The sequence below is a fragment of the Ambystoma mexicanum genome, chromosome 3p (genome assembly GCF_040938575.1).
Source record: "Ambystoma mexicanum isolate Mex_15411 chromosome 3p, UKY_AmexF1_1, whole genome shotgun sequence".
NCBI classification, from domain to species: domain Eukaryota; kingdom Metazoa; phylum Chordata; class Amphibia; order Caudata; family Ambystomatidae; genus Ambystoma; species Ambystoma mexicanum.
In genome coordinates this window covers 210,348,425-210,374,771 of record NC_090925.1, presented here as the reverse complement: position 1 = coordinate 210,374,771, position 26,347 = coordinate 210,348,425, and the positions used below count along the sequence as shown (strand labels likewise).

The window sequence follows — 26,347 nt, the reverse complement described above, 5'->3', positions numbered from 1 at the left end:
TCTGTGTATTGTCCCCGGTGACTGTTCCATTTACTCCCCTCCCCAGCCTGACCAGAATGTCCCTCAAACTCACCCCATTGTAAGAAGCTCACTGCTTCCCCTCAAATCTGATTTCTTATCTATTGTACATTCTTTTGTGATCAAAAGAGCATTGTTCCTCCTGTATATAAATAGATACAATTACGTGGGTGTGCAACTCCTGTGCACACTTGTACATTGTATAATGAACTTTAGGTAGCGTTTTGCTGCCAGTGAAGGTACATATTTCTCAAAAGATAACAATGTGTGTTTTTATTCCCGTGCACAGGCTCGTTTTGCATCCCCAGAAGGAACAGGAAGAGCTGAAATCTTTTTATTTAACCATGCAGGTGCTAGTAACATCAATTTACAAAAACACCAAGGGTAGTGTAAGTGACATCAGAGAGCTGTTGACATCTCTAGAAGTGTCATTACCTAACGGTTGACCTCCATAAACTCACACCATTTGATTTCACATGACCTTTGGCCCTAATAACATCTTAGGAAGTGACATCACAAACTTAAAAAAATACAATAAGTGAATGATTAATAAAATACCAAATAGTAGTAAAGCAGAGACATGTTTGAGTGAGTTTCCAACTTCATATTAATTGGTGTGCTCGTTTCATATGTCCTGGATGCAGCCATGATACGCCAATGACACATACTGCAGACTCATTGCTGGCAAGAGGAAGTTGCTTCTAATTGAAATGCTTATATTTTCCATTAAAAGCAGCCAACATAATCCCATTTTGAAGAGCCTACGGCCCCCCTGGACATCCTTTGGGCCCCCATTGGAGGCACAGGCCCCCAGTTTGAAGGTCACTGCTGTAGAAACTCACATGTCCTGACACTTCCATATTATGCCAAGTACGGCCTTGTATATCCAGGTAATGCCATTGTATGCAATGTTGAGCCCCATATGTTAGATGTTGTCATCATGATATGATATGATGTGGCATTTATAACGCGCCTGCACACAAGAGTTTCTAGGCGCTACAAGTCAAGGAGGCGAAACAAGGGAGGACAAAATAACGACCTTACTAGGCCATGTGTCATTCAGGTCGTGCAAGTGCGACACCGCAAAGTGCAGGGGAGAAGGGAGGGGGGAAGTGCCAGGGAGAGGGAAGGGGGAAGTGCGATCATTGCAGCAGGCTAACAGTACGTGCAGCGAGTGCAGCGCGGCTCTGGGTAAGTGCAAGGAGGTAGGGGGGGCCGTAGGGGTTACAGTTACAGCCCCTAAGAGCGCAAAAGGCCAGGAGGCAGTGCAGGGGTGACTGTCATGGAGGTGCCTGGTACCAGTGAGAGCATATAGAGCATACAGCCACTCATGTCAAAGTATTGCCATCATAGGGTCAAGTGCAGCCTCAAGCGCACAAGTATGGCCATTTTAGGCCAGGTAAACCATGATAGACCAGGTGTAGTCATTATTAGAAAGGCGTAAATTCACATAAGCAGGCTCTGACATCATGCACCAGCTGTAGTTTTCTTAGCCCATTAATATCATCCAGCTGTTGGCAGATTTAAGAAAAGAAATGGTCTCACTGAGAACATTGGTAAAAATGATCTGGGGTCTGGGGGTGGGGCTGATGATGGGGGTGTTTTGATGCAGGCAGGTTTCGGGTGGTTTTGGGTGTGGTGGGAGTACATTTGTGGGATAATAAGTAGGCTTGTAAACGTGTTTTAATAGTGAAAATCAAACCGAGTAACATCAAGGCGATGTAATTTGAGGTAAAGTGATTTGCTCAGGATCACACAGTTTGAGGAAGTTGAGAAGGCAAGATTTGTGCACAACTGTAATGGTTGCATAATCCCCAGGTTAGCCAGTGGGCCTTATTTCCTCCGACCCCACCTAGTTTTACACCAATTTACGGTTCCTACTTTGCAGTTTGACAAGCGCAGATGCAGATTTACAGAACACTAAAGCACATACTGTGTGATCCTGAACATATAACAGCGAGTCTTCCTAGAAATGGAGCGGGTATGGCAAGCATGACGTGTTCTCTTCTTGTCTCTAGACACCCCTTGCTAACATCGTTTGTCCAGTCGGTAACATTGTACATGGTAGACCTCAGTCCGCAATGCTGGGATTCGGCAAGCCCTTACCTCACTGATATGCTTCCATCCGCTTCTATGCGCTACAGTATTACAAAAGAGAGGTCTGAAATCTAGATTAGAGCCCATGAAATAGTGCTTTGCACGCTTTGCTATTTACAGCCGCATGTCATTTCAAAAGTCAGAATTCGGCAAATCGCAAACACGGAAGTGTAAAGCACACATGGTGATAGAATACACACTTAGGTCCCTTAACAGTACTGGGTTGGCAGATGCCTTCTTGGGTGATGCTGGGTTAGGATTTCAGATTGCTTGTGCCAGTGGAGGAGTAGTTGCACCTCTCACTCCACATGAGTCCTTGTTTTGTGGTTGCAAGCCGACATCATTTGGAAAAGCACCACAGCCACTCTGCATCAAAACCCCATGGCATGTATTCCAGGCCAACATGTGTTTCGCAAAACCAGATGGGTTGAAAGAAATAATGTTTTAGCACTTATGTGACTGGTGTGGTGGTCGCTGGCACTGCCTCGCCAGGGGTCATAAAGGCAGTGGCAGGGGGTACCAAAGAGAGTGTTACCTGTAGTGACCCCATTGGCGTTCCTGGCTTGTGCTGGTGGGGCTCCCTGTTCCTTGCGGGGGTGGGGGGTGGTGGGGGTGTGTGTGTGCGCCCACTGTCAGCAGTTCTCGTGTAACCCAGTAGCAGCCGCATCTTCCAGTTCTGCACTCAACCCCCCCCCCCGCCCCCCCCCGCCACTCACTCCCCCCCCCCACCCCTGCAAGTAACGTGATTGGTTGGGCCCCAGGGAAACCAGGGCGGGCAGCGCCCCTCAGGCCAAAGCCTGTTTACGCCACAAAGGAGTCATTGGACCTGTGCAGAATACAATACACATAAGAACTATTTCACATTTTTTAAAATTGTTTTTGATTTTGTAGAAGTTAAACCTTTCACAAACATTTTGATTTTTAAGAGCATAAAATATATAAAAAAGACAATCATCGATCCGTAAAAATGATGCAGAGAATATAATAAAATAACAAATACAAAGAAAAAATAACGAAGTGCAAAGCAAGCAAGATCTGCCATAAACCTGAAGAGAGAGTGGCAGCACAGACACAAACAAGGCGCCCTTATCCCCGGTGCCACTTACGCCCTCTCCCCGAGGAGAGCTAGTACTTCAGTAATTAAGCTGTTGAGGGCTAGCACGGGTGGTAACCGGCCTTGCCGCCGCCGACCTCGTAACACTGTTTCCGCCATCTGATATCCCGGTACCAGTACGTTCTGGGGTCGGCAGTTGGCTCAATCCAAAACGCAGATATAGATTGCGAGCCCTGTTGCAAGGAAAGTTGTAGATGTATTTCACCAGGTTTTCGGTCTTGCTCAGAAATGTAGCATATTCCTTATAAGTCTGGCATGGAGCCAGGAGATCAGACCAGTGCATGGTCAAGAGTTTGTACTTCCGGTGTGTTCATGCCGGCCTATGCACAAGCTCCTCCTCAGTTGTTTGGATCTACATTTACAATTGAAAACAGCTGCAACCACACGAATAGCAGCTGAGTAATGTTGCTAATGATATGTGTTAGGGCTACCACAGTGCACTGCTAGGGGCCACCTTACTGGCCAGTGCAGACATCTCTATGAACTCTTGCACTGCTTGACCTCGTGAATGGGCATTATTGGGAGACCAGGGCCAATTGATTGTCATCTTTGTGATGCTGGAAATGCATTGGAGGGACAGGGCCTCCATGTTCTTGTCCTTTATTATCTTATCATGTGTGTTCTGCGTTGTTATCTGCACAGGAGTCCAGTTGGGCCTCCTGGCAGTGCAGCTCTTCCTCTTTTTGGTTGTGGTGAACAGAGACCCTTGGCACCAATGGGTGGGGGTACAACCCTGTACCCTAGTGTATGTTTTTGGGCACCTGTGTGTTGCCCACAGAGTAGGGCATGGGCTGGTGGCAGCTCCATGCTGAATTTGACAGGTGCTTTGAGTATCCTCAATTTTGGGATACCCAGACCCTACCATAGGAATCAGTGAATTCCTGATAGAAGGCAAGATGGACCTGGGGCCTCTTGGGTTCTCTTTCCTGTTAGCTTGTTTCCCCAAAGTCCTGGGAAGCCCTGACTCTGTCCCTTACCCCGACTGGCTGTTGGGTGGAAGAACCATATATGGTATTGTGAGAAAGTCCAGGCCATGTTGTGGGTACGCGCGTGGGGTGGAACCTGTGTGAACAGAGTGTGTGATCAATATGCATTCTATGTTATGGGTGTCTAGTTTCTTTGTGTGTGACACAATGAATGAGACAGCCCTGCCTGAAACTGTCATGGTGCTTGCCCCAATCCACATTCCGTGTTATGGGTGTCTGGGTGGAAGTGAAAAGCCTGAATGCTTGTGGGCCTGATTGGCTGCCTGCCTGCATGAATGCACTTCTGTGTGATTGGCCGACTGAGCCTGGCTCAGGCAGAGTGAATGAAAGACAAATATATATATCTGGCGATTCTCACTTAGCAATTTGATCAGAAACTGAAGTTGAAACTTTAAGTTACTTATCCTTGAAGCCCAGCTGGAAGAATTGCTGCTGCTTTCCTTGGACGAATTCTAAAATATGTTGAGTCTGTGGAGGACTGATCCGAGAGAGGACCTGGCTAGGAGAGCTCTCCCCGAACTATGAGGGAACATCATGCAAAAGCTGATCTTCATCTAGGTACTCTGGGAGCAGTCCCGAAAGGCTGTCGATCAGAGAAGGGTCCACTGAGAATCTTGAAGTGTAGTGCCAGGACATAAAGGCCATCGTAGTCCCTTGCCGTCGACCGGGGCTCAGAGGAGCTCTGTATCCACTGGAAGCCAGGTGAAGCATGTTGCCCAGAAGCAGAGACAGTTTAATGCCGTGCTGCTCGACAATCGGAGCCGCAACATTCCACATTTGCCTAAGAACATTTGAACGAAGGGCTCCCTTGCCATCACCGTCGACCGTTTTGTCCCGTCAGAGAAAGTCAAGGTCGCCGGCTACTGAGGAAAGTCCGCTGGTGGGTTTCCTGCCAGCAAGAGCCAACAAAGATGTTTCGAGGACACTGACAAAGTGAATATTCGAAGTCCAGCCGGTGGTTGAGTCCCGATCGCCGAAGGTATCCCGAGGTACGGGCTGCAGCTGCAGCACTGACAGGCCAAAGGACTGCCAAAGCAGGCCAAAGGACCGCCAAAGCATCTCCCAACAGCCGCCACCCATCGCTGGCCTACATCCATCACTGAGTCTTCTTTGCAGCACCAAACTCTTTGCATCAAGATGGACTGCACGCCTCCTCTTCCCAGGACTTCCAGGAACGATTTTCGAAGAGTACCACAAAGGTCAAAGCTGCAGTTTCAACGCAAGTATTCACCTTTCTTAGAGGAATCTCGACGCCCTGTGACTCCCGCTTTAAAGGGAGTCCACTCTCGAGGGATCCGTCGATGAACCGTCAAAGAAACTCAGAATTGTGTCTAGGTAGCTGGAGAAGCATTCTGCCATTGTTTAACCTAACTTGTCTTCCTTCCTATGATCTATGCTGTCACACCTTGCTGCATGATTTGTATGCTATCTTATAACTGTCAGCAGTTGATGCATTTTAAAGGAATCTATAGCTAGTGTGGTACCACGTAGACAGTGTATGTATTTGCCATGTTAGAATTGCCAGAGTACAAATTGTATATATCTCTCTGAACCTTATTTTTATATAATGAACTGTGTTATCACCTAACATAGTGTGTGGACATTCCTTTGTGGGGGCCTTGGGGACTACACTGTACTTAAGATCTAGCCTGCATCACCTCCTGAGAGCTTAAGCCTTGGTTGCTCGTCCATTGCTACCACAATACAAACTCTTGGCTGGGGTGCTCTGTGCCTCTACTCTGCCAAATAGAGGGCATGATTACAGATACCCCCCTCCAGTCTTTACAAAAGTCTGATTCATTTTGGCAGTACTTACCTCACAGAGTTTCTTATAAACTTTCTGAACCTAAAAGAGGCCATGGAGGTGGGATTGATCAGACCAGTTCAGGCTTCAAATGACACATATTGTCTGACTTCAAGTTTGCGTTTCTACTGTTTGTGGCTTTGCACAGAAGAGGGTCACTTTCCAGGTGAGCCCCGGAAATTGATAATTTAGGAGGAATGCTGTTATTTCTCTATAACTTGGAATCAGGCGGAACAAATCATTTTGCTCTTGGAAGCCAGTATTCAGGGCAGACATGGAAACTATTTTCATATTTGGTGTCATCTTCAATGTTTGTACATTCATATCTAGCAAGTAGAATCCTGCTGCCAGGGGCCTTCTCAACAGAGGACAGATTCTTTTTATATACAGCTGGTATCTGTGTATGTTTTTATGCCCGTGTAAAACCTAATTTGTATACTTTTTCTATGCAACATTTTAAATATATTTAGTACAATCTATTACATGATACATGCTTTACATGATACATGATACATGCTTTAGTTTGATGACTGCCTATGCCTCTTAACCAGCTCAGTAAGTAAGGTTTATCACCACACGCAATTGCTTTCTGCATCTTAGGCACAATGTAACAGTGTCACTGGCTATGGACTATGGTGTAAGAGCACTGCTTAATTTGTATAGAAAATGATGCCAAGGCCCAAAGATTTTCTAGCACACTTGTGACACTGCGGGCAGGCAGTTGCCACCCATTGTTGCAACAACGCACAGCTGCTCCCCAAAGTGTCGACACATTTCGGGTTGAACTGCAGCAGGCACCTGCTGAATGGGGTTGATGGATGCTCTGGCTATCATTACTTCATAATAAATCTGAGGTGGAGATAATAAGTGCAGGAGCTCAGAAATAAGTGCTGGGGCTGAGCCCTGGCAAACACCTCCACAAATAAGGCACTGTGTTTTTCAGAGAAGCTGAAGTGTACTCACTCGCGGTGAGACCAGAACACTGCCTCTAGGGAGAGGTATAGGAGCACTGCTTGTGAGGGCTGCCGACACTGCTTTTTCTATGGCTGCATGGGGATGGTGATGGGTCTTAGTCTATGCGATTGTGGTCCCTGGATCTAGGAGGCACTGCTGTGGCTCATCTCCCTTTTTTTTCTTCCTCTGTAGGCTCCCGCTGCCCTACTGTTTCTTCTGGACCAAGTGCCGACCCTTCCAGGTCTGGACATTGATGACTGCCGCCATCACCATGGCTGGATGTCTGTCTTGCGATGCAGCCCAAGTGCCCCCCGTGCCATTTTTCAGCCACAGAGACCGTACCCCAGTGGGTGACCCACAGACACTGACCCCAGGCAAGATCACTGGAAGCATGTGGAAAGACCCGGGCCCTCAGCTCGCCCGCAACCTAAATGCAGTCCTGCTTAAGATCATGAGGAGCCGCAAACCACCGCACTCCGAGAGGAACCCACGAAGAGAGCCTTGGCATCTCCGGCGGAGGCGCCAAGTGCCCAGGATAGCAGTCTCCCCACGCTCTGCCACTCCTTCTGGCTTTGACGAAGGCCAGCCATCCTCTCAGTATCCATGGGCCATCGTCTGGGGCCCCACTATATCAGACGAGGAGGGTATGGATGCCAGCTCAGCTGATGTTGGCTCTCTGCATCTGGACTATGGCCGCGTGTCACCACATGGGATGGTGACACCCTTCCCAAACTCCCGCCTTCGCAATCCAGATGACGGGCTCAACCTGAAAGGAGCACCAGCCACTCTAAAGCCATTCCTCTTTGGACCAAGGGCAGAAGGTTTGTCTACTCATCCCTAAGGAGGGGAGCCTCTATCAGACACTATGATATGCTATTTCTATCTTGTTCACCCTCTATCACACTCTGGAGGGGACTGTATGCATCGTTCTCACCTCTAGAGCATAGACTGTACTACACTGCATACTACCAGGGTCACCCCAGGCCTGGCGCTGCCACAGGTTCTATCCATCACACTCATCCCATCTCTCTCTCTCTCTCTCTCTCTCTCTCTCCCTCCACTCAGATCTCTCTCTGTTCCACACTGGAGGAGGCTATGTCCATCTCCCTCCCCACAGATCTCTATCTGTCCCACACTGGAGGAGGATGTGTCCATCTCCCTGCCCACAGATCTTTATCTGTCCCACACTGGAGGAGGCTGTATCCATCTCCCTCCCCACAGATCTCTATTTGTCCCACACTGGAGGAGGCTGTGTCCATCTCCCTGCCCACAGATCTCTCCCTGTCCAAGACTGGAGGAGGCTGTGTCCATCTCCCACCCTTCAGAACTCCTCTGTCCCACACTGGAGGAGGCTGTGTCCATCTCCCTCGCCACAGATCTTTCTCTGTCCCACACTGGAGGAGGCTGTGTCCATCTCCCTCCCAACAGATCTCTCTCTATCCAACACTGGAGGATGCTGTGTCCATCTCCCTCCCAACAGATCTCTCTCTATCCAACACTGGAGGAGGCTGTGTCCATCTCCCTCCCAACAGATCTCTCTCTATCCAACACTGGAGGAGGTTGTGTCCATCTTCCTCCACTCAGATCTCTCCCTGTCTGACACTGGAGGAAGCTGTGTCCATCTCACTGCCCACATATCTCTCTCTGTCCAACACTGGAGGAGGCTGTGTCCATCTCCCTCCCAACAGATCTCTCTCTATCCAACACTGGAGGAGGCTGTGTCCATCTCTCTCCCAACAGATCTCTCTCTGTCTCACACTGGAGGAGGCTGTGTCCATCTCCCTGCCCACAGATCTCTCTCTGTCCCACAATGGAGGAGGTTGTGTCCATCTCCCTCCACTCAGATCTCTCTCTGTCTCATACTGGAGGAAGCTGTGTCCATCTCCCTGCCCACAGATCTCTCTCTGTCCCACACTGGAGGAGGCTGAGTCCATCTCCCTCCCAACAGATCTCTCTCTATCCCCCACTGGAGGAGGCTGTGTCCATCTCCCTCCCAACAGATCTCTCTCTATCCCACAGTGGAGGAGGCTGTGTCCATCTCCCACCCTTCAGAACTCCTCTGTCCCACATTGGAGGAGGCTGTGTCCATCTCCCTCCCAACAGATCTCTCTCTATCCCACATTGGAGGAGGCTGTGTCCATCTCCCTCCCAACAGATCTCTCCCTATCCCACACCGGAGGAGGCTGTGTCCATCTCCCACCCTTCAGAACTCCTCTGTCCCACATTGGAGGAGGCTGTGTCAATCTCCCTCATTCTGGCATTCTCTTGTCAGGACTTTCAGTCTTGGGGTATTATGTTGGCGTATACGTGATCATGGAGGAGGTTGATAGTCTGTACTTTGTGGGTTGCAACGCTTAATAGAAGCTAAGTATATTTTACAGCTAACAGCAGTGGACGTATGCATTTCTTGAGTGTGGCACTTAAAAGTGCCACCACCACCATGTCGCTGCATCTGTATATACTGTTCCCCTATCCTCCTTTTGGGCGTTGGGATTTTTGTGGGTGCTTTGGGGTCGGCCATGGTGTGGGTGGTTGTTTGGGCTCTTTAGTTGGGGCTGGGAGCTTTGTCAGAGTTGTCATTTGTGGATTGGTGTTGCAGTGGGTTTCGTGCATGTTGAAGCGGGTGGTGCAGTGTTCACTGTTGGAGTGCGGGTGAGAGTGGGGGATGTGGTGGTTGTCAGTCTCCCTATTAATGTCTAGTTTGGCAGTCTCTACATGACTATCAGATGTTTTTCAACTTTTTACTGAAAACATTTTGAAAACATTTTGATAGTCTGTTGTCGCTGTGTATGGGTTTGGGTTCTTTTTACGTACCATGGTAGTGCCGATGTTGTTCATCATGTTTCTTCGATGTAGGCCCAGGCACAGTCACTCCAGCAGCAGTAGCTTCATTTGGGATTTCAGAATGTGTTCCTAAAAAAGGAATGTACATACAGGTTGATGTTTGTATTGTTTTACTATAAATGTGTACTATTTATATGTTGACTGTGTGTGTGTGCGTGCATGTGTGTGCGTGTACATGTGCATGATCCACAGTTAGGTGGCACAAGTTCATGTTTGCATGCTGTCACTTCCATGGCACGGTATCTACATATGGACTTACCCATCTGAGCTTGTACTGTGTCTCAAGGTGAGGGTTTGGGCGATGATGCCTGAGCATGGTGTGGTTGGAGGGCATGTTAAATTGTGGGCATTGCAGCAATAATATGTATGTTCCATGTATTAACGTGCCAGCTAGAGCCAACAGTATAGCCAGAATTTCACTGTATAGATGTGATCTTGGGGCGGGGCTTCCCAGGACTACGGTTGGTATATTTATTTCATTCTCCCATGACCAAGCCCACGTTTGAGATTTTAAAGGCTAGTGTCACTCTATTGTATATAGTCGATGTTGCTATTATCCAACACAATGATAACCATGTTATCGACTGTGTAAGGATGAAAAGCAGGAGCGGCCCTGGAGGAATTTCAACATAGGCATCCAGGTACCAGGAAGATCTCTGATAATTAACATATATGTTTACCTTGCCCCACTAAGGAACCTTATTAATTGCCCCCCCCCCCCCAAACACCTGCCACCCTGAACTAGGGTGACCAGATGCAAAAAGTAAAAAACCGGGACAGGGCAATTAACATAAATAAAAGTAGGACTAACTCTTGAAAGTGGCTGTCAAGGCCCTACACTTGTTACTGTTCAAATAAACACATATTATAATGAATTTATCAAAAATTGACAATACTTTAAGTTGTAAAATGCAGCATTTCTTTTGTGTGAGATTGTGCATGCCTGCCTGCCAGCTATGAAGACCTACTACCAAAAAAATTGGGACCACTGCAGTTTCCAATGGGAACATAATCCAGGAGCCCGCTGGAGTCCTGTGTTTGGACAAGAAGGCAGGGCTGCCGGTAGGATGATCAAGACTACCTTTTGGACATGTCCCGACGGCTGAAGTTGGGATGGAAGAGCTGTTTTTGCGATGACGCTGATGATTTTGGCCGGGGTATGATCACACCTCAGCTGGGCACGGCTTTGCTTTCACTTCTGTGTTTTGGGAAACCTCCTGTGGTGCCTCGAAATGTTCTTCACCACCTCCTCCAGGCGCAGTGAAGGCCGATGACAGGCATCTTAGCCCCGGGCAGTGGCGTCACGCAAAAGAGAACATTATACAAGATCTTACCTTGTGTAATACCTTTGTGATTACTGCACAAAAACCCAGACACGCATAAAGTGGAAAAGGTTGCTTTAATGTGGCAGGCCAAAGCTCACAAAATAAACGCTAACCTGGCCCCTGGCCTTACAGAGTAACATGAACAGCTTTAACAATTTTTCCAAAACATTAAATAAATAAATAAATCTTTATGACCCCCAATAAATAAAAAAATAATCCCAACTTCCTCCCTACCTATCCCTAGGTCCTTACCATCCCCTTACCATCTTCTCGAGCCTTCGTTCCCGCTTTCTCCCATCATCTCCCCGGGGCCATGCCCCTCCATCTTCAAGACCTGCTCCCCTCTCTGCAACCCCGGGGTAGCCCATTCGTGCAAACAGCACCACCCCCATCCTTACCGTGTTATTCCCCCATTGCTTGCCTCCCCCCGCATCCAAACGGGCCATGCCCCCCCCGGCAACTCCCCTCACTCAACCCCTTCAACTCCCCTCTACACCAAACTCCCCCTTCCTCAGGCCCACAGCCAGGATGACCTGTCACATTAGCAACAAAAATCTTGTAAGGACCTTTATTCTTAAATCCCAAATCTCAGAAAGAAAAAAAAACGATGTATGGGGGAAAAATGAAAATACTTCCCGCTCACAGATCAAGCAGGCATTTCTCTGACCCCAATAGACCTCACAAAAAAGGGGGTGGGGGTCAGGGACAAAAGCTCAACCTCAAAGGTCGCCTGCTCCCGAACCTTCCCGGCCCCCTTAAATAACCCCCCAGCGAGGCGCAATGCGCAGGCCAGCTCGCTGGCCTGTGCAGCGCCCAAAACCACCCCGGGGGGGGGGGGAACGCTACACATTCCCCCCGGGGCCCCACTTCCCTGACTTTCCTGCTTGGGAAGATAACTGGATGCCTCCAGCTTGGCTGGATAAGACGATACAAACAGTCAAACCGACCGGATATTAGCGAAGGCGGGGGCCATGGAGACCGCCCCAGTAACAATAGAGGACTCTCCGGATGCGGTTGTGATAGTTTCGTTTGATAGGTCTTGCCAGACAGACCTGCCTTCCCTGGGAGGAGAGAGAGGTGAGATGTGACCCGCCAGCCCGACATTAATGACATGGGCGGTAGCCCAGGGTCTGGCTCCAGTGCCTCGACGCTCGCTTCCCCCTGCCCCTGCTAAAGGGAGCCTCCGAGTTGGCAAGGGCGGCGGCATGCCTGGGACTCCTGCGTAAAAGTGTCATGGCCACAGGAAGTCTTTTCCCTCACGGAGTATGAACCCCAGGAAGCTCGTAGGAATGAAGTTCTGGCCTGGTTACTATCAGAAACTGGGCCAGGCGTCATGAGCGCCTCTGACGTGGAAAGAGCCGACTGCTGTTCCCAGAGCAACAGGAGTTACGTCACCGTGAGCTGTGGGGCTGGAAACCTGCCTCATATTCTGAGCATTCTCAAAAACCTTTCCAATTGTTCATCCAATCTGAGACTTGAATTTAACTTGGTTTAGTAAATTGTCCCTAGGTTGCCCCGACTGTTGCCGCTATACATTAGCTCTTGCTAGCTTGTCCTGTTGATGTTCTATGTTCCAGCGCGTTGATGCCCACGGCTTTAAGCGCTATAGACATAAAGACAATTTAAAATAAATAAATAAATGCATTGTAGTCACCAGCAAATTCGACCTCTGGACTCGTTTGCCGTTGGTAGCCGTTGAATGTGGAACACGTGCCTGCCTTCCATTGGATGTAAAGCGAGAAATGCATCCTTCAAAGCTGCTGTATTACGCCTTCGAAGCACACACCCTGTCGTGGCTTTGCTGAGCAATTGCCAGTATTTGCCTCCTTAAGAACTCACCTGGCATGGCGTTTCCCAAAATAACAACGTTTGCCTCTGTAATGACACAACTGTGATGGTTTTGTATCAAAATGCGAGGTCTGCCCCTTTGAGAACAGGCATGTGATGACTTTGCCTCAGCATGCCAGGATGTGCATGATGTATTATGGCTTTTCCCAGAGTCTCTCTCCCTCTCCTGCTATCTCTACCCCTGTGTGTGTCTCTCTTCCTCTCCCTCTCGCTCCCTCATCTGTTCCCCCTGACTCTATCTGAACCTCGCCATCTCTTTCTCCTTCTTGCGGTTTCACCATCCCCCTCGTTCTCTATTCATATATAGACATGCCCACTCTATCTGCCCCCTCTCTCTGGCCATCCATCATGAGGCTCGAGGGGCTCCCTCTTTCCCCTTGTGTGCCTCATCCTTTTTATCTCCAATGGTGTCTTTCTCTCTCTGCCTCTCGCTCTCTCTCTCCAGCTCACTCTTTCTGTCCGCCTGCCCTCTCCCTCCCTCCCTCTCACTCGCTCTCTCTCTCTTTCTCCCTCTCCCTCGCCCTCCTTATCCCTCCCTACCTCTCCTTCTGCCAGTGTCTCTGCTTCAGGGTGAGAGCCCCACTCTGCTGGCCCTACCCCTCGAGATGCGGGGGAAGGAGGGGATGGGCAGCACATCAGGACTCTAGCTGTCTGGAGACCCTTGCTCAGGTTTAGTCATTTGTTTGTGGTCCGGGGAGCATTTTAAGAAGCCGCACTGGCTTTTGGAAAGGAGGGGTTGGGTAGAAGGATGTTCTCTAGTTTGTATCGTTATACATTTGGCACTGATCGCAGTGTTTGGAGTGCAACTCTGGCTCATCGGTATTTAACCCATTGCACATCAGGCCAGGAAAGCATCATTGCCTTGGACTGCATCTAAAGTGTGCCGTGCACCAGTGTCTCGCCCTGTTTCTCCTGGGGATGTGCAGGCAGGGTCATTTGGAACAGGAATCCGAAGTGGCTGCTCTTATGTGAGTTTGGTCTTGGGGAGAGGTCATATCTGAGGATGATCTGCTCCCCTAACACATTGCTTGCCCCTGATTGCCACAGCCACACTGACAGCTGTGTGATTAGAGGAAAATGACAGATATCTTGAAGGAGGGGGGTAGTGGTGTATTTTCTATGGGCATAAGTAGCATGAGTGCACCCCTTCAGGCGTGCACCTGCCTGGTGTTTGGAGATACCCATTGTCATGGATGATTTTCTGCAGGAATGTTGGCATCACATTGAGAGTGCATTGTTGTATGGGGGGGAGTATTTTCTAGTTTTTGTGTATCAGTAGTATTAGTGTGTGTTGTTTATTAGTAGTATAAGTTTGTGCGTGTAATTGTTGCCTTTGTGTACACAGAATTAGCAGATCATTTACTTTAATATGACTGTGACCCTTTCCAAGAAAGAAGGCCATTTTGAGAGACAAAATATTTATTTAAGCAAAAGAAGCTATTTCGAAGACATTATGTAGATGCACACACAATGTGACTTTTCAATGTTAATTTCTAATGATCACTTCTAGTATATTGTTATGATAAGAACCTTACAGTTCGCAAAGCACATGATCAAAACATACGATATCTAAATAATAAATTTCCTTTCGGGATACCATTTTGGGAAAAAGGAATGGGACACACAGCAGAAAATGAGTGATGCTCGCTTCTTTGCATAAAATCAAATAGCATTTTGTGAACATAAGACTGATCACGGATCTTTATATTTGCCAAGCATGCCTGTCGTATTAGTTATGCCCCCAGAATTTTTTTTATAGGGGTGACCTGATGAGGCCACAGGAAATCTTGGGGTGGCACACCAAAACAAACACAAAACTGAATTTCAGGAAATCTGTTATGCCAATGTAGTATATAGTCCAGTTGAAAACTATGTATAAGAGTTAAGGAATTGCATATTGATATAGTTCCATTTATTATTTAACAGTTAACTAGTTAATGTATCAGATGCACATAGACTAATACCAGAATGGTTAACATTTTTTGAGTTCCACAATACTGTTTGTGCCATGTATGAGCTTAGCTTGTGTATTTATCACCTTGGGCCGAGAGTCTAGGGTGGTGAGTCTTTCCACAAGTGACATTGCCGTGGGTATGAAAGGACCATGTGGCATAGATGAGTGCACGTGTATTGGCAGAGGTACTGCAGGACATGTGAGTGAAGGTCAGGACTGCTGCTGATGGCAACTGGGGTGCTGGGGTATTGAAGAGAAGGGTTTGGTATGTGTCTGCTGGGTGAGGGTAAATAAATCGGCGAGAACGCTGGGCAGTGCTGCTTATGAGGAGCACTGCATGCGTTGGCACTGGAGCTGCTGGTAGTGCTGGTGCGAGCTGCTAGGGAAGAAGCAGGCCAGGGCACAGGGCACAGGGTTGTGTTCTTGTACCGAGGCTGCATGGCAGGTGGATGGAGGCCGTGTGGGCGCTGGAAGGGATGTGCATTCGCATTGATGAAGAGGGAGATCCTGGACATGATGAGTACTGAAGGTGCAGCGCCAGGTGGGGGCACTGACAGTCGTGGAGGGTGTGAGGGCAGCGAAAGGCTGGAGTGATAAGTACTGAAGGTGCTCACCTGGATAGGGACTCCGAGGGGGCTGCGGCTGGAAGGTGTACTGAGTAGCACAACACTTCTATGGGATGCACCAAGCAAGAGGAGCGGCCCGAGCAGCAGTGGGCAAAGGAGTCCCCTCCACGGCTCCCTTTCATGAGTGGGGCTCTAATCTGAGGTCTCCAATCAAAGCAACACCAGTTCAGGGTGCCAGCCACAGTGAGTCATACACAGACACACTCTGTTTACCTCATCTCTGAAGCGTGATGGAATCTCAGTCTCAGCGCCGCAGCCCAGGTCTTCTTTGCTTTGCAGTCAGTGCCACCAATCCAAAAATATTGGCAGCGTGTGCAAACACAGTATGTGCTGCGCAGATGGGGCCCTTTGACCATGCCTGAAGCAATGGTACTGCTTTTTCCCAAATCCGTGCCTGTTCTTTTTCCCGTAGTGCTTTGTGAAGGGGCGTGTAGCAGCTGCCAGCTAGCATGAATTTTCCATAAAAATAGGAAACATACATAAAAAGCACAGTTTCTGGATCTAGACCAACTCCCAAAGTTTTAAAGGCCAGTTTTAAAAGTCAAGGGCCCTCATTATCAAGAGCATGGCTGCCGGCGAAATCGCGTCTGGGTCCAGGTCCACAGAATGAGGAATTACTGGGTCATTCCAAATTCGGTAATTCCTCCCTCCAGGGACCTGGACCCGGTCCTTCCCCATTCGCATCTGAGCCCCCATAGGGCTGAATGGGAATGGGAGAGGGAGCAAACAACGGGCCATTACGAGTTGGCCCATTGTTTGTTCCCTCTTCCCCTTGCGGGACCCGTTAAGCACGCCTGGTTTGACCAGGCGTTACTTACCGGGTCCCGCGAGGGGACCTCGTAATGAGGCGGTACGGGGTTAACGGCGCCGGCACCTTTTACGGCGCCGTTAACCCCATACCGCCAGGGTCGTAATGAGGCCCAAGAACTTTATCTCATCAGGTGCCCCTCTCAGGCAGAGAGCAAATGAACACATCTTTACATTGGATCAACAGGCATGAGCAGGTTTACAGGCAAAAAAATGCCAGTTGAGGGTAGAACTATGCTGGCTCCCACATAAAACCCCTGCAATTGATTTTCTGATGCCTGCTGTGTCCATCGAAGTAATAGTAGTATGGGCTTACTTTATTCTCAGACAGGCATGTTCAACAATACGTCTGTAGGGATTACGAAGCAAGATCATAGCTTTCCTCTAGATAAACATATGCATGTGGAGCCAACATCCCTAAGGAAACACGCCTTTTAAACTTTAAGTGCTTTCTGCAACCCGGGCTCTGTGACATGACTCGAAGCTCTCTAAAATGAGGGCTGTACAGTCTTTTTCCTGTTAAAGGAGGAGACCCTGGTCTTCCATACGAGGTCTACAAGGTATTAAACTGCTCTCTTTAGCGTGTAAAGTGTGGACTGTAAGAGGATTCAATTCAACACTACAGCTAAGTCAATGCCTAGTCTGGGATACTGAATGGAAACCCTTAGTGATATATCTTTACGTCCAGTTCATGCGTTCTGGATGACTACCCCTATATAACACCCCTCTCTTGGAATCCCCCTGACCCCACTGAGCCAAGAAGTAGTTCTGTTTTGCAAGTTTAAAGGGTTTATTTGATAATTTAAACAATAGATATGTATCACACTCTATAATAAATTAATAATTGAATATCACACTTAATCTGAGCAGTAATCAATAATGGATAGTCCGGCACTAGCACACTTCTTTATAATCAATGATGAGTGGTTATAGGATGGATAAGATAGCAACAATACTTTTATGGTTTCAAATGGATGCAGGGTGGAATGAAATTGCAGTACAGAAATACTCAATATGATTTCAACAAAACAATGTAATCACTTTTCTCTGGCAATCCACTCCCCCCTTTATGCAATGCAAGGAAATGGAAGAAAAGCACACAGTTCTCAGAAATGCAATCAAATGTAATTCAGTTCACCCCAGCAAGCTTAGACTACAGAAGTTTGAAACACAGGCCCAAAATGCTTTTATATGTGCTGGCAATGAAGTGAAAACTATGCTAAAATGCTTTTATATGTGCTGGCAATGAAGTGAAAAATATGCTAAAATGCTTTTAATTCCCTCTAGAGGTTCAGGGTGAGTGGTATCTAGTTAATATTAGTCCAGGCCCACTCTAGCAATGATTCAGGGATGGTTCTTAAGAGGCAAACGAATTTTTAGCAAGGAAAGCACGGAAGCTGCTGTTTTCACACGTGGCTGGATTTTTAACCAAATCGCAAATTGCGGTAAAATTCGCGAGTGCGAGAACCGTGATTATGGAGAAACTATAAGGAGTAGGAAGTCGGCTCTAGGCCTTTTGGAAAGGTAAGATTCTAAGCTTTCAGAGGAAAGTTAAACCAAGTTCCTAGCCCAAACGGTTCCAGAGATACGGACGATTAAATAAAGGTAGTTTTTTGGATTTGAAATTTTAAAAGTTCAAAGCGACAGGTTACAGCTTGCAGATAGAAAATGACAGGTGACAGCTTTTAGGCAGTTCTGGTTAGATTAAAATAGATTGAATTATATTATTTTAACTAAGAGATTGGTTCTGCACAGTTCTGCTAGGTACTCACAATATATTTTTGAATTAGGCCTCGCCACGGATCTGGTCAGGTTTTGGACTGGACTCCCGTCTGGTCTGGGTCTTTTCACAGTGATCTGGGTCAGCTCTACTCTGCTGGTCTAGCCTCTCTGGATTCTGGATACTGCTATGCTTTCTAGGTACTGCTACAGGTTCTGGAGATTGATGGATTTGAAGTCTGGATCTCTGGATGTTGTATGGTCCGGCAGCATGCTCCGCAGCAAATGGAATTGAATGTCTCTATCTGTCCTGACTGTCTGCTTTTATGTGTTTTGAAAGTGGGTGTGTGTGCAGCATCACTAGCCAGCCCCTCTTTCAACTTGTCATTGGCACAATTCTCCCCTCTCGCATGATTGGGGAAGGAATTGTGAGTCAGAGTGATGCTGTAGGTTTTATGGGTCAGAGGATCCTCCCCTGGTCAGTTTGCCCCCAAATCTATATTTGATTCAAAATGCACATTTCTCAAATACATAGTGGTTTGTCATTGCATGTACATATTACCTATCACATGAGGTAGTCTCTGTCCCAAATCTGCTCTTCCTAGGAGCTTGGGTTAAAAAATGGCAACATATTTCACTTTTTAGTCGGGTTACCAATATTGGACTTTTCCCCGCATTTACACAGGTGTGCCCATGGTGTGTGGGCATTAGGTGGTGGAGTGTCAGATTTTTAACATACATACATTTAGAGTAATATCCTCTTTTCCGCTAAAACCCCCCTGAACATACCACCGGGTCCTACCATGTCTTCAAATGTGCACAGAAAAATCACAAGAATAATGATATCACTTATAAAATTTTCACAAGTCCGCTCTATGAATGATCCATCTTTTTAGATTTATGTTCTGGCCCCAAAGGGGTGTGGTTTCCCCCAGCACAAGGTTGAATTTCTGGTTTTTCCAGTTCTGCCAAGCCAGCTTGCTCTCACAGGCAGTGCTCCTCCCCTTTCCTTCCAGGAGGAAGCCACTTTTACGACCCCCATAATAAAACATTTGCCTGAGTCAGGACAGGGCTTTGTTCAATTTCCTGCAGAGCCCAGGTAATTCAATCAGAGAAGTGTCATATCCCTTTTGGTGGGAACAGCAAAAGGCAGCTAGGCCTGGGAACACAGCTGTTGTGCAAGTCTCAACTCCTGTCGGGGGTAGCTGGTGGGCAGAATTCAGTTTCATTAAGCCAGGTTTCAGATAAAATGTCACTTTTTGTTCCCCAGTTTAAGTCAAGACAATTTTTACATATGCAGCTAGAATGCTGATTCTAAGTTCAAAACTATGACATTTCAACAGTGACAACTATGTGACACTCAAAAGTAGGTCACTCAGTTAATTTAAACATTTTCGATTTTTGGTAGTTTTAAATCCAGTTTCAGTTAGGCTGCTGCAGACCTGCAGAGCTCAGCCAGTCTTGTTATGAACATTCAAGTCACTTCAGAATATAACTTTACATTGTATCCACCTCTCAGTAAGTCTTTCTTTGGCCTGCTTTGGGTTCATTTATTCAGTTTTACACAAAAGTCTGGTGGTTTTAAAACGCCGGCTTTCTGATAGTGGTGAGTACTGGTAATGCAACCATTTTTGGGATTTAAGAAATGAATTCCCCACAGTTCTAGGTTGCTTTTGGCAATCAGCATTGCCATTCCCAATGGTTTCACGCTACTGTGTGGGTAGTCCAATGGTGGTTTTAGGCAGTGCCCTTCGGTGCCCATAACATCGGCAAAAATGGGTGGCAGCCTATTCTTCATGCATTTCCTTGGGCATTTTCTCGGAAGCTCTGGCCATCATGATGTTTTCAATGGCAGTACTGCACAGTTTTGTTTGTGGTAGGGCTCGGATGTATGGGTAAAACATCCCACAAGCCCCCCTCTTGCGATGGCCATTCTGTTTCACTGATGGAACTCGCAAGATCTGGGATGTTTCCCTCATCTTCTTCCGGTAGATGGCACAGTTCTGCATCTTTTCCTCCATCCGGTACTGATCGATCGGTTCTCCTCGCCAGTCCTGATGGGAAGATTGGGCGGTATGCTGGGCCCCTTGCGTCTCTGCTCCCGGTCTCCGGATCTTCCTCCTTGGCCAGTCTCAAGGTTTTCTTTCTCCTAGGACGACAAAGGAAGAGCGGCAATACCTATTCATGGACATTTCTCCCCCACCATTGATATAGTGGGGTGGCATATATATTTTAGAACTCAACCGATATGAACATGCACATTTTTTTATTTTTTATTAAGAGACAGGAACACATAAACTTGAGAAACACAGAATTTGATAGGCTATATGTAGGATCTTTTAGGGTTGGAATTGAATTAATCTGAGACAGTACCCTCTAGGATTCCAGAGGATTCCTCCAGTTGTTGCAGAGTGTGCCTGGGTTGGCAACACTTCAACTGGTTAATGTGGACCCACTTGTCTTCCCCCTCTGCCAAACCGCCTTTGGGGATGCGGATCTTGTAGGCCACAGGGGAGATCTTGTCTATAATCTGAAAGGGTCCCTTCCATGTAGGCAAAAATGTTCGCTGTTTGGCCTGGTTCCTTTGGAAATTGTATAAATAGGCCCGGTCCCCCACCTGATATTCCTTCCTGGAAGTTTTCAGGTCATAGTGGGTTTTCATACTCTCAGCTGATCTTTCTAGATTCCGCTGAGCATAGGCAAAAGCATGTTGAAGGTGTTTCCTTAAATTCTCCACATACTCATGAGTTGTGGAAGCATTTATTAGTGTCTGCTCTTGGGTCCTGTAGAGCAAATGCTGCGGAAGCACCATCTTGCGTCCAGTCATCAACTCAAATGGTGACATTTTGGTTGCAGATGAAGGGGTAGATCTGATGGCCATTAGGACCAGAGGTAATCGGATATCCCAACTTGGCCCAGAATCTGCCACAAACTTTTTTAAGATGCTCACAATGGTTCGGTTATATCTCTCTACTGCCCCAGAAGAAGCTGGCCGGTAAGCAATATGCAACTTCCTTTTGACCCCCAGTATCTCCCACATCTTTGTCATCACTTCACTGGTGAAGTGGCTACCCCTGTCTGACTCAATCCTTTGAGGTAGACCGAAACGGGAAAAGATGTGGTTAATCATCAGGGCAGCTGCAGTTTCTGCCTTGCAATTTGGGGCTGGGAGACATTCCACCCACTTGGTAAACAAGCATGTAACGGTCAACATGTACTTGTTTCCTCTAGTCGAGCGAATCACAGGGCCTACAAAGTTGATTTGTAAATCTGACCATGGCAGTGTCATCCCCCTCTTTTGGAGGGGTGCACGGTGCGTGAGGGATGATGGCTGAAATTGTGCACACACAAGACACCCCTTCAAGTATTGGTCAAGGTCCTGCCCCATGTGTGGCCAGTATGCAACCTCTCTTAAGATTTCCAGTGTTGTGTGAAACCCCCTATGACCGGCGGTGGCCGCATCATGGGCGTGACTTAACATCAGGCTTCGGAATGAGGTAGGAACCACCCACTGATCGTGGCCAGCTTTGGATTTCCTTACCAGCAAACCGTCTTGGATTCGGAACATTTTTGGACATTTCATCAACACTCTTAGGTCCTCTTTCCCAATGTAATCGGTATCCGTCAGGGGAAAGTTCTCAGGGTCCTCAAGGTGTTGGTAAAACTTACCAATAATTGGATCCCCCTTCTGAGCTGTAATCAAATCAGCATCAGGGGCCTCCTTGCTCCATTGGGCAGTTGAAAGATCATTGTGAGCATTTGTCTGGGACCTAGTGATAGCAGTGACCTGGATTTCCCCCAACAGGGACTCAATCTCAATTAGATCCCCTTGGATGGCCCCGGTTTTGGCCAACTGATCAGCTAAGTCATTTCCAGTTTTGTCTGGTCCCTCTACTTTGGAATGACCCTTGATCTTTTTCCAATAGATGGTCATCTCATTCGAGGTGACCAGATCATCAATGTTTTGGATGAACTTCCCATGTTTCAAGGGTTTGTTGTTAGCACATAACATGCCTCTGGTTTTCCAATTAACCAGGTGCTCCACGAACCCGTTCCGTACATAATCCGAATCTGTGATTATGACCAGTTCGTGGAGTTGATGCTGGACAGCAGTGAGGATGGCCTGATGCACAGCCATCAATTCTGCCACCTGACTACTTCGGGGACCAATTTTGTATCCAGCGGAGGGTTCTGGGGACTCATTCACCCATGCATTCCCTACGCCGGCCACCAGTTCTTTCTCCCCGTTGTTGTCAACATGGTAAGAGCATCCATCCACATACACAGTGGGCATTCCCTCACACTTGTCCTCTTCAAAGGCTTTGTGTGGGGAATTAAGGTATGCCTCCGTGTTGTCCTTGATCTTTAGACTTTCGTCCTCGAGACAGTTTTCTCTGGCACAATCATGCAAGTCAGCCAGACCTTGCGCGAGGGGACTCTTCTTGTTTTGGCCATATCTGACCTCCACAGGAAAGCCTTGCATTGACAGAATCCAGGAAGTAATTCGGGAATTACTCACATTTCCGGCCCGGATTCTGTCACTTTGGAGATATTGCAGAGGCTGGTGTGGGGTCTCCACTATGATGTGTTCCCCCTGGATAAACGGGCGGTAATTCTTCAATGCCCACACCGTTGCCAGGAGTGCCTTCTCACAATCGTTGAATTTTTCCTCCACAGAGGATAAAGTTTGGCTCGCATAGGAGATTACTTTATTGACCTTGTCATGCTTTTGGTATAATACCGCCATCAAGCAATTATTAGAGAACCCGGTCTCCAGGAAGAACTCCTTGTTTCTGACAGGGTAAGCTAGGCAGGGCGCTTGTGAGAGGCTTCTCTTGAGTTGTTTTACCGCCTCGGCTTGTTCTGGACCCCATTCCCACTTGACCCCCCCCTTCAAGAGATGAATCAGGGGTCTGGTGATCTCTGCATAGCCCTCAATGAACTTTCTGCTGTAATTAGTCAGTCCAAGGAGGCTCCTTAGTTCCCGCAGAGTTGTGGGGTCTTTCAGTTTCTGAAGTGCTTCCACTTTCTTTTCCTGGGGACAGAGACCCTGAGGAGTAATATCATGCCCCAAGAAATTAACACGGGTTCTACACCACTGTGCTTTCTGAAAGGAAAGTTTTGCTCCGGCGGCCCTCAACTGCGTCAGAACATAACGGATCTCCGCTATGTGTTCCTCCACAGATGAACTTTTGATGAGGACATCATCTACATAAGCCAGGTTACCCCTTGCACCCAGGTCGGGCATGGCCTTGTGTAGGAAAATGTTGAATTCATTGCCGGAGTTGAGGTATCCGAAGGGAGTCCGGGTCCATGTGTACTGCTGGCCCCCAAAGGTAAAAGCCAGCTTGTATTGGTCCTCCCTACTGACAGGCACAGTCCAGTATCCATTGGTCAGGTCTATTGCAGTGAATACCTGTGACCCCTGGATCTGGGCCAGCCCTTGGTCAATGTAGGGCAGAGGCCATCGGGAAGTATGGACCCGTTTGTTGAGCTCCCTGAGGTCGGTGCAGAGTCTCCACTGGCCGTTTGGCTTCAATATTCCCAGCACCGGATTATTGAAGGTGCTGTGAACTGGACGGATTATTCCCCGGGACTCAAGGTTCTTAATTATTTCAGTAAGGGACTCCATGGATGCGAGAGGCAAACGATATTGCTTCACAAAGACTGGAGTCATGCCAGGGTCCGTGGGGATTGTTGTTGTGTGGATGTCGGTGCGGCCACAGTCATATGAGTCTACCGCAAAGACATCTTGGAAATCCAAGAAAACTTGTGTCAACTTTTGCTTTTGTTCCAGAGTCACACAGGCATCAGCTAGGTTGACTCTCTCTTCCACCATCTGTCTGAAGCCTGGAAAGACTTCTGGTTTGGCTATCTCAGCGGCCTCCTCCAGCTGGGTGGAGAAGTCCCTGGTCAGAGTGCTGATTTGGACTGGAGGCTTCAGGTGCGAAAGGCAGCCCTCATGAACCTGGAAAATCACCTCATCCCTCCTGAAGTCACAAGTCACATCTTCCTTACCATAAGGGCAAGAAGTGTACAACAGGAAGTTCCCCCCATGCCGGGTAAAAATCCTGTCTGGTGTTGTATTGTCATCACTGTCACTGTCAAAGCAGTCCTTGGGGATTGGCCCTAACAGTTCATTACCTAAATCGATGGAAAAATGTCGGTCATCAACCGCCATTCCAATAATGGTGCCTGCGGCTAGAGTAATACTCTTTAAGTCGCTGTTATCCACCTCTATTAGAATGGTGTCATGTTCTATGTTGACTAATGGAGTTGGGTTTACCCCCAACCCTTGCTGTTGGAGAGAAGCGTTTAGATGTATGTAAGCATCAGGGTTTTTCAAATGTTGTCCTCTTTTAGCTTTCACTTCCAGGGAGAATTGTCGGGTCCTTTCTGGGATGGTGACTTCCTCTTTGATCTGAATTTCAACTGCATAAGGTAGCAATTGAGCTGACCTAAATGCTTTTTCTGGATCATCAAAGCCCATGGGATTATCCGCTAATCGGGACCAAGCTTTGAAGTTTATTAGGTCCAAACTAATGGCAAAGCGATTGAGAATGTCATGTCACTGCCTAAGTAAAAGGCGGCAGTGACGTCTCGCACGACCCAACAATTATGGACTATGCTCTTGTTGCCAATGGAGATTTTGAGCATTCACCTGCTTGGCAGGAGCTGTTTGGAATTAGGTGCTTCCAGGTCCACTTCCCATTTGTCTATCAGTTTGAATGTGGGAATGGCTGGATCTTTTGGGAGTTGGCGGAACATGTCTTCGCTGATGAAGCTCTTACCGTTGTTCACACACACTCGAGCGAGAACAGAGTCCTTCCCATCATTTAACTGAACAGGGATGAACAACTGCTCTCCAATTTGCTGAATATCAGCCAGGCTCTGAGCTGATTTCACATCTTTCTGGACTATAGGAGTGGGAGTTTCTGATTGTGGATTAGTAAAGAATTTTAAAGTATTTCCTTCCAGCGTGGAGTACCACTTTAGACTGGAAGGAAGGTTGATTTTCAGAAATAGAGAGGACCCCCCATCACCAGTCTGTTGTCCTACTGCTATTACTGTCACGTCTGGAATTTGGTTGTTCTGGAAGTGAAATTCTACTTGGTCAGATTTTTGTTCAACCATGTGGCAGGTGCCGTTTAAACTAACATGGTTGACACTCTGTTTTAATTTTATTGGTCGGCTAGTCTGGGTCCAGAGGACCTTGTTTACACAATCTATTAGGGGTGACAACCTTCTCAGGAGGTCATTCCCTAGTAAACAAGGGGTGCCCTCTGGAGTCACAACTATGACTGGGTGTTTCAACTTGTGTCGCCCAATTTTAATGTCCAAATCTGCCGTCCGCTCGACGGGAATTTCCTTCCCGTCAAAGTTCTGGAGTTGTCCAGGAAGTGAGGTGAGAGGAATTTGGTAATTCCCTCCCCTTCCTGCATTCAGTTCATCAAAGGCCCTTCTGGACAGAAGGGTAGCTTGAGATCCCGTGTCCACCAGCGCTGAAATCGTACCCTGCCCCTGTACTTGTACCGGGGCATAATATCTTCCCTCCTTCTCCTCAAGGGGGCACAGATAATGCACATTTTTGGACAACTGGTGGGCTAACTTTCTGGTGTTGAACATTGCAAGAGAAGAAATTTGGGCAGAATTCTGTGGAGAGCCTTGGGAATCTGAAAGAAAAAGTTGGCAACTGGAGATCAGAGCCATTGTGGGTTCCCCTGGTTCCGGTTCTGGGCCGCCCGCCCTTTTTGGAGGCAGTCATCAGGATGGGTTAGAACCAGGGGATTTTGGTATTGTGGGTTCTGGGATGAGATGACGGGCGGCGGTAGCTCAGTCTCCATATCTCCCCAGTCTGAATTGGCATCCCTTGGGACCCATTTTTCTTTGGGAGGAGTTCCCCCATCTCTGAAGGAGAAAATCCTTTTCCCAGGATCCTCTGGGGATCCCTCTCCTTCAAATTGGAAGATCTGTATTTCTTCCACAAAACGGGTCTGTTTGGGTCCTTTGTTTCTCCTACCCCCCCTCTGCTCCTTGGGAGGCGGGCTTTCAGGGGCAGGAGATTTTGTTTCCGGTTCCTGGGTTTCCAGGGGCTGTTTACAAGTTGGGAAGGAAGCTTCCTCCAAGGCTTTACACCCCCTTCCCCTTGTGCCCCCTCCCCGGGAACCAGTGTGTTATCGGGGTGCTGCCCCCGTCATTGTTCTGGAGTACCATGTCCAGAGTTTGGGGCATTCTGCGGTGGCACGCTCAT

The 26,347-nt window shown here is 47.7% G+C and overlaps 1 protein-coding gene across 4 annotated transcripts in view; it reads left to right on the top strand.

Moving 5' to 3' along the window:
• PIANP (PILR alpha associated neural protein) overlaps window positions 1-26,347 on the top strand; it is a 325,782-nt gene that overhangs the window by 209,925 nt on the left and 89,510 nt on the right. For all 4 annotated transcript variants that reach the window (XM_069650667.1, XM_069650666.1, XM_069650668.1 and 1 more), the window contains one exon: window positions 7,166-7,794. In XM_069650667.1, the coding sequence (XP_069506768.1) occupies window positions 7,166-7,794 (629 nt within the window). The remainder of the gene's footprint in view (window positions 1-7,165; window positions 7,795-26,347) is intronic.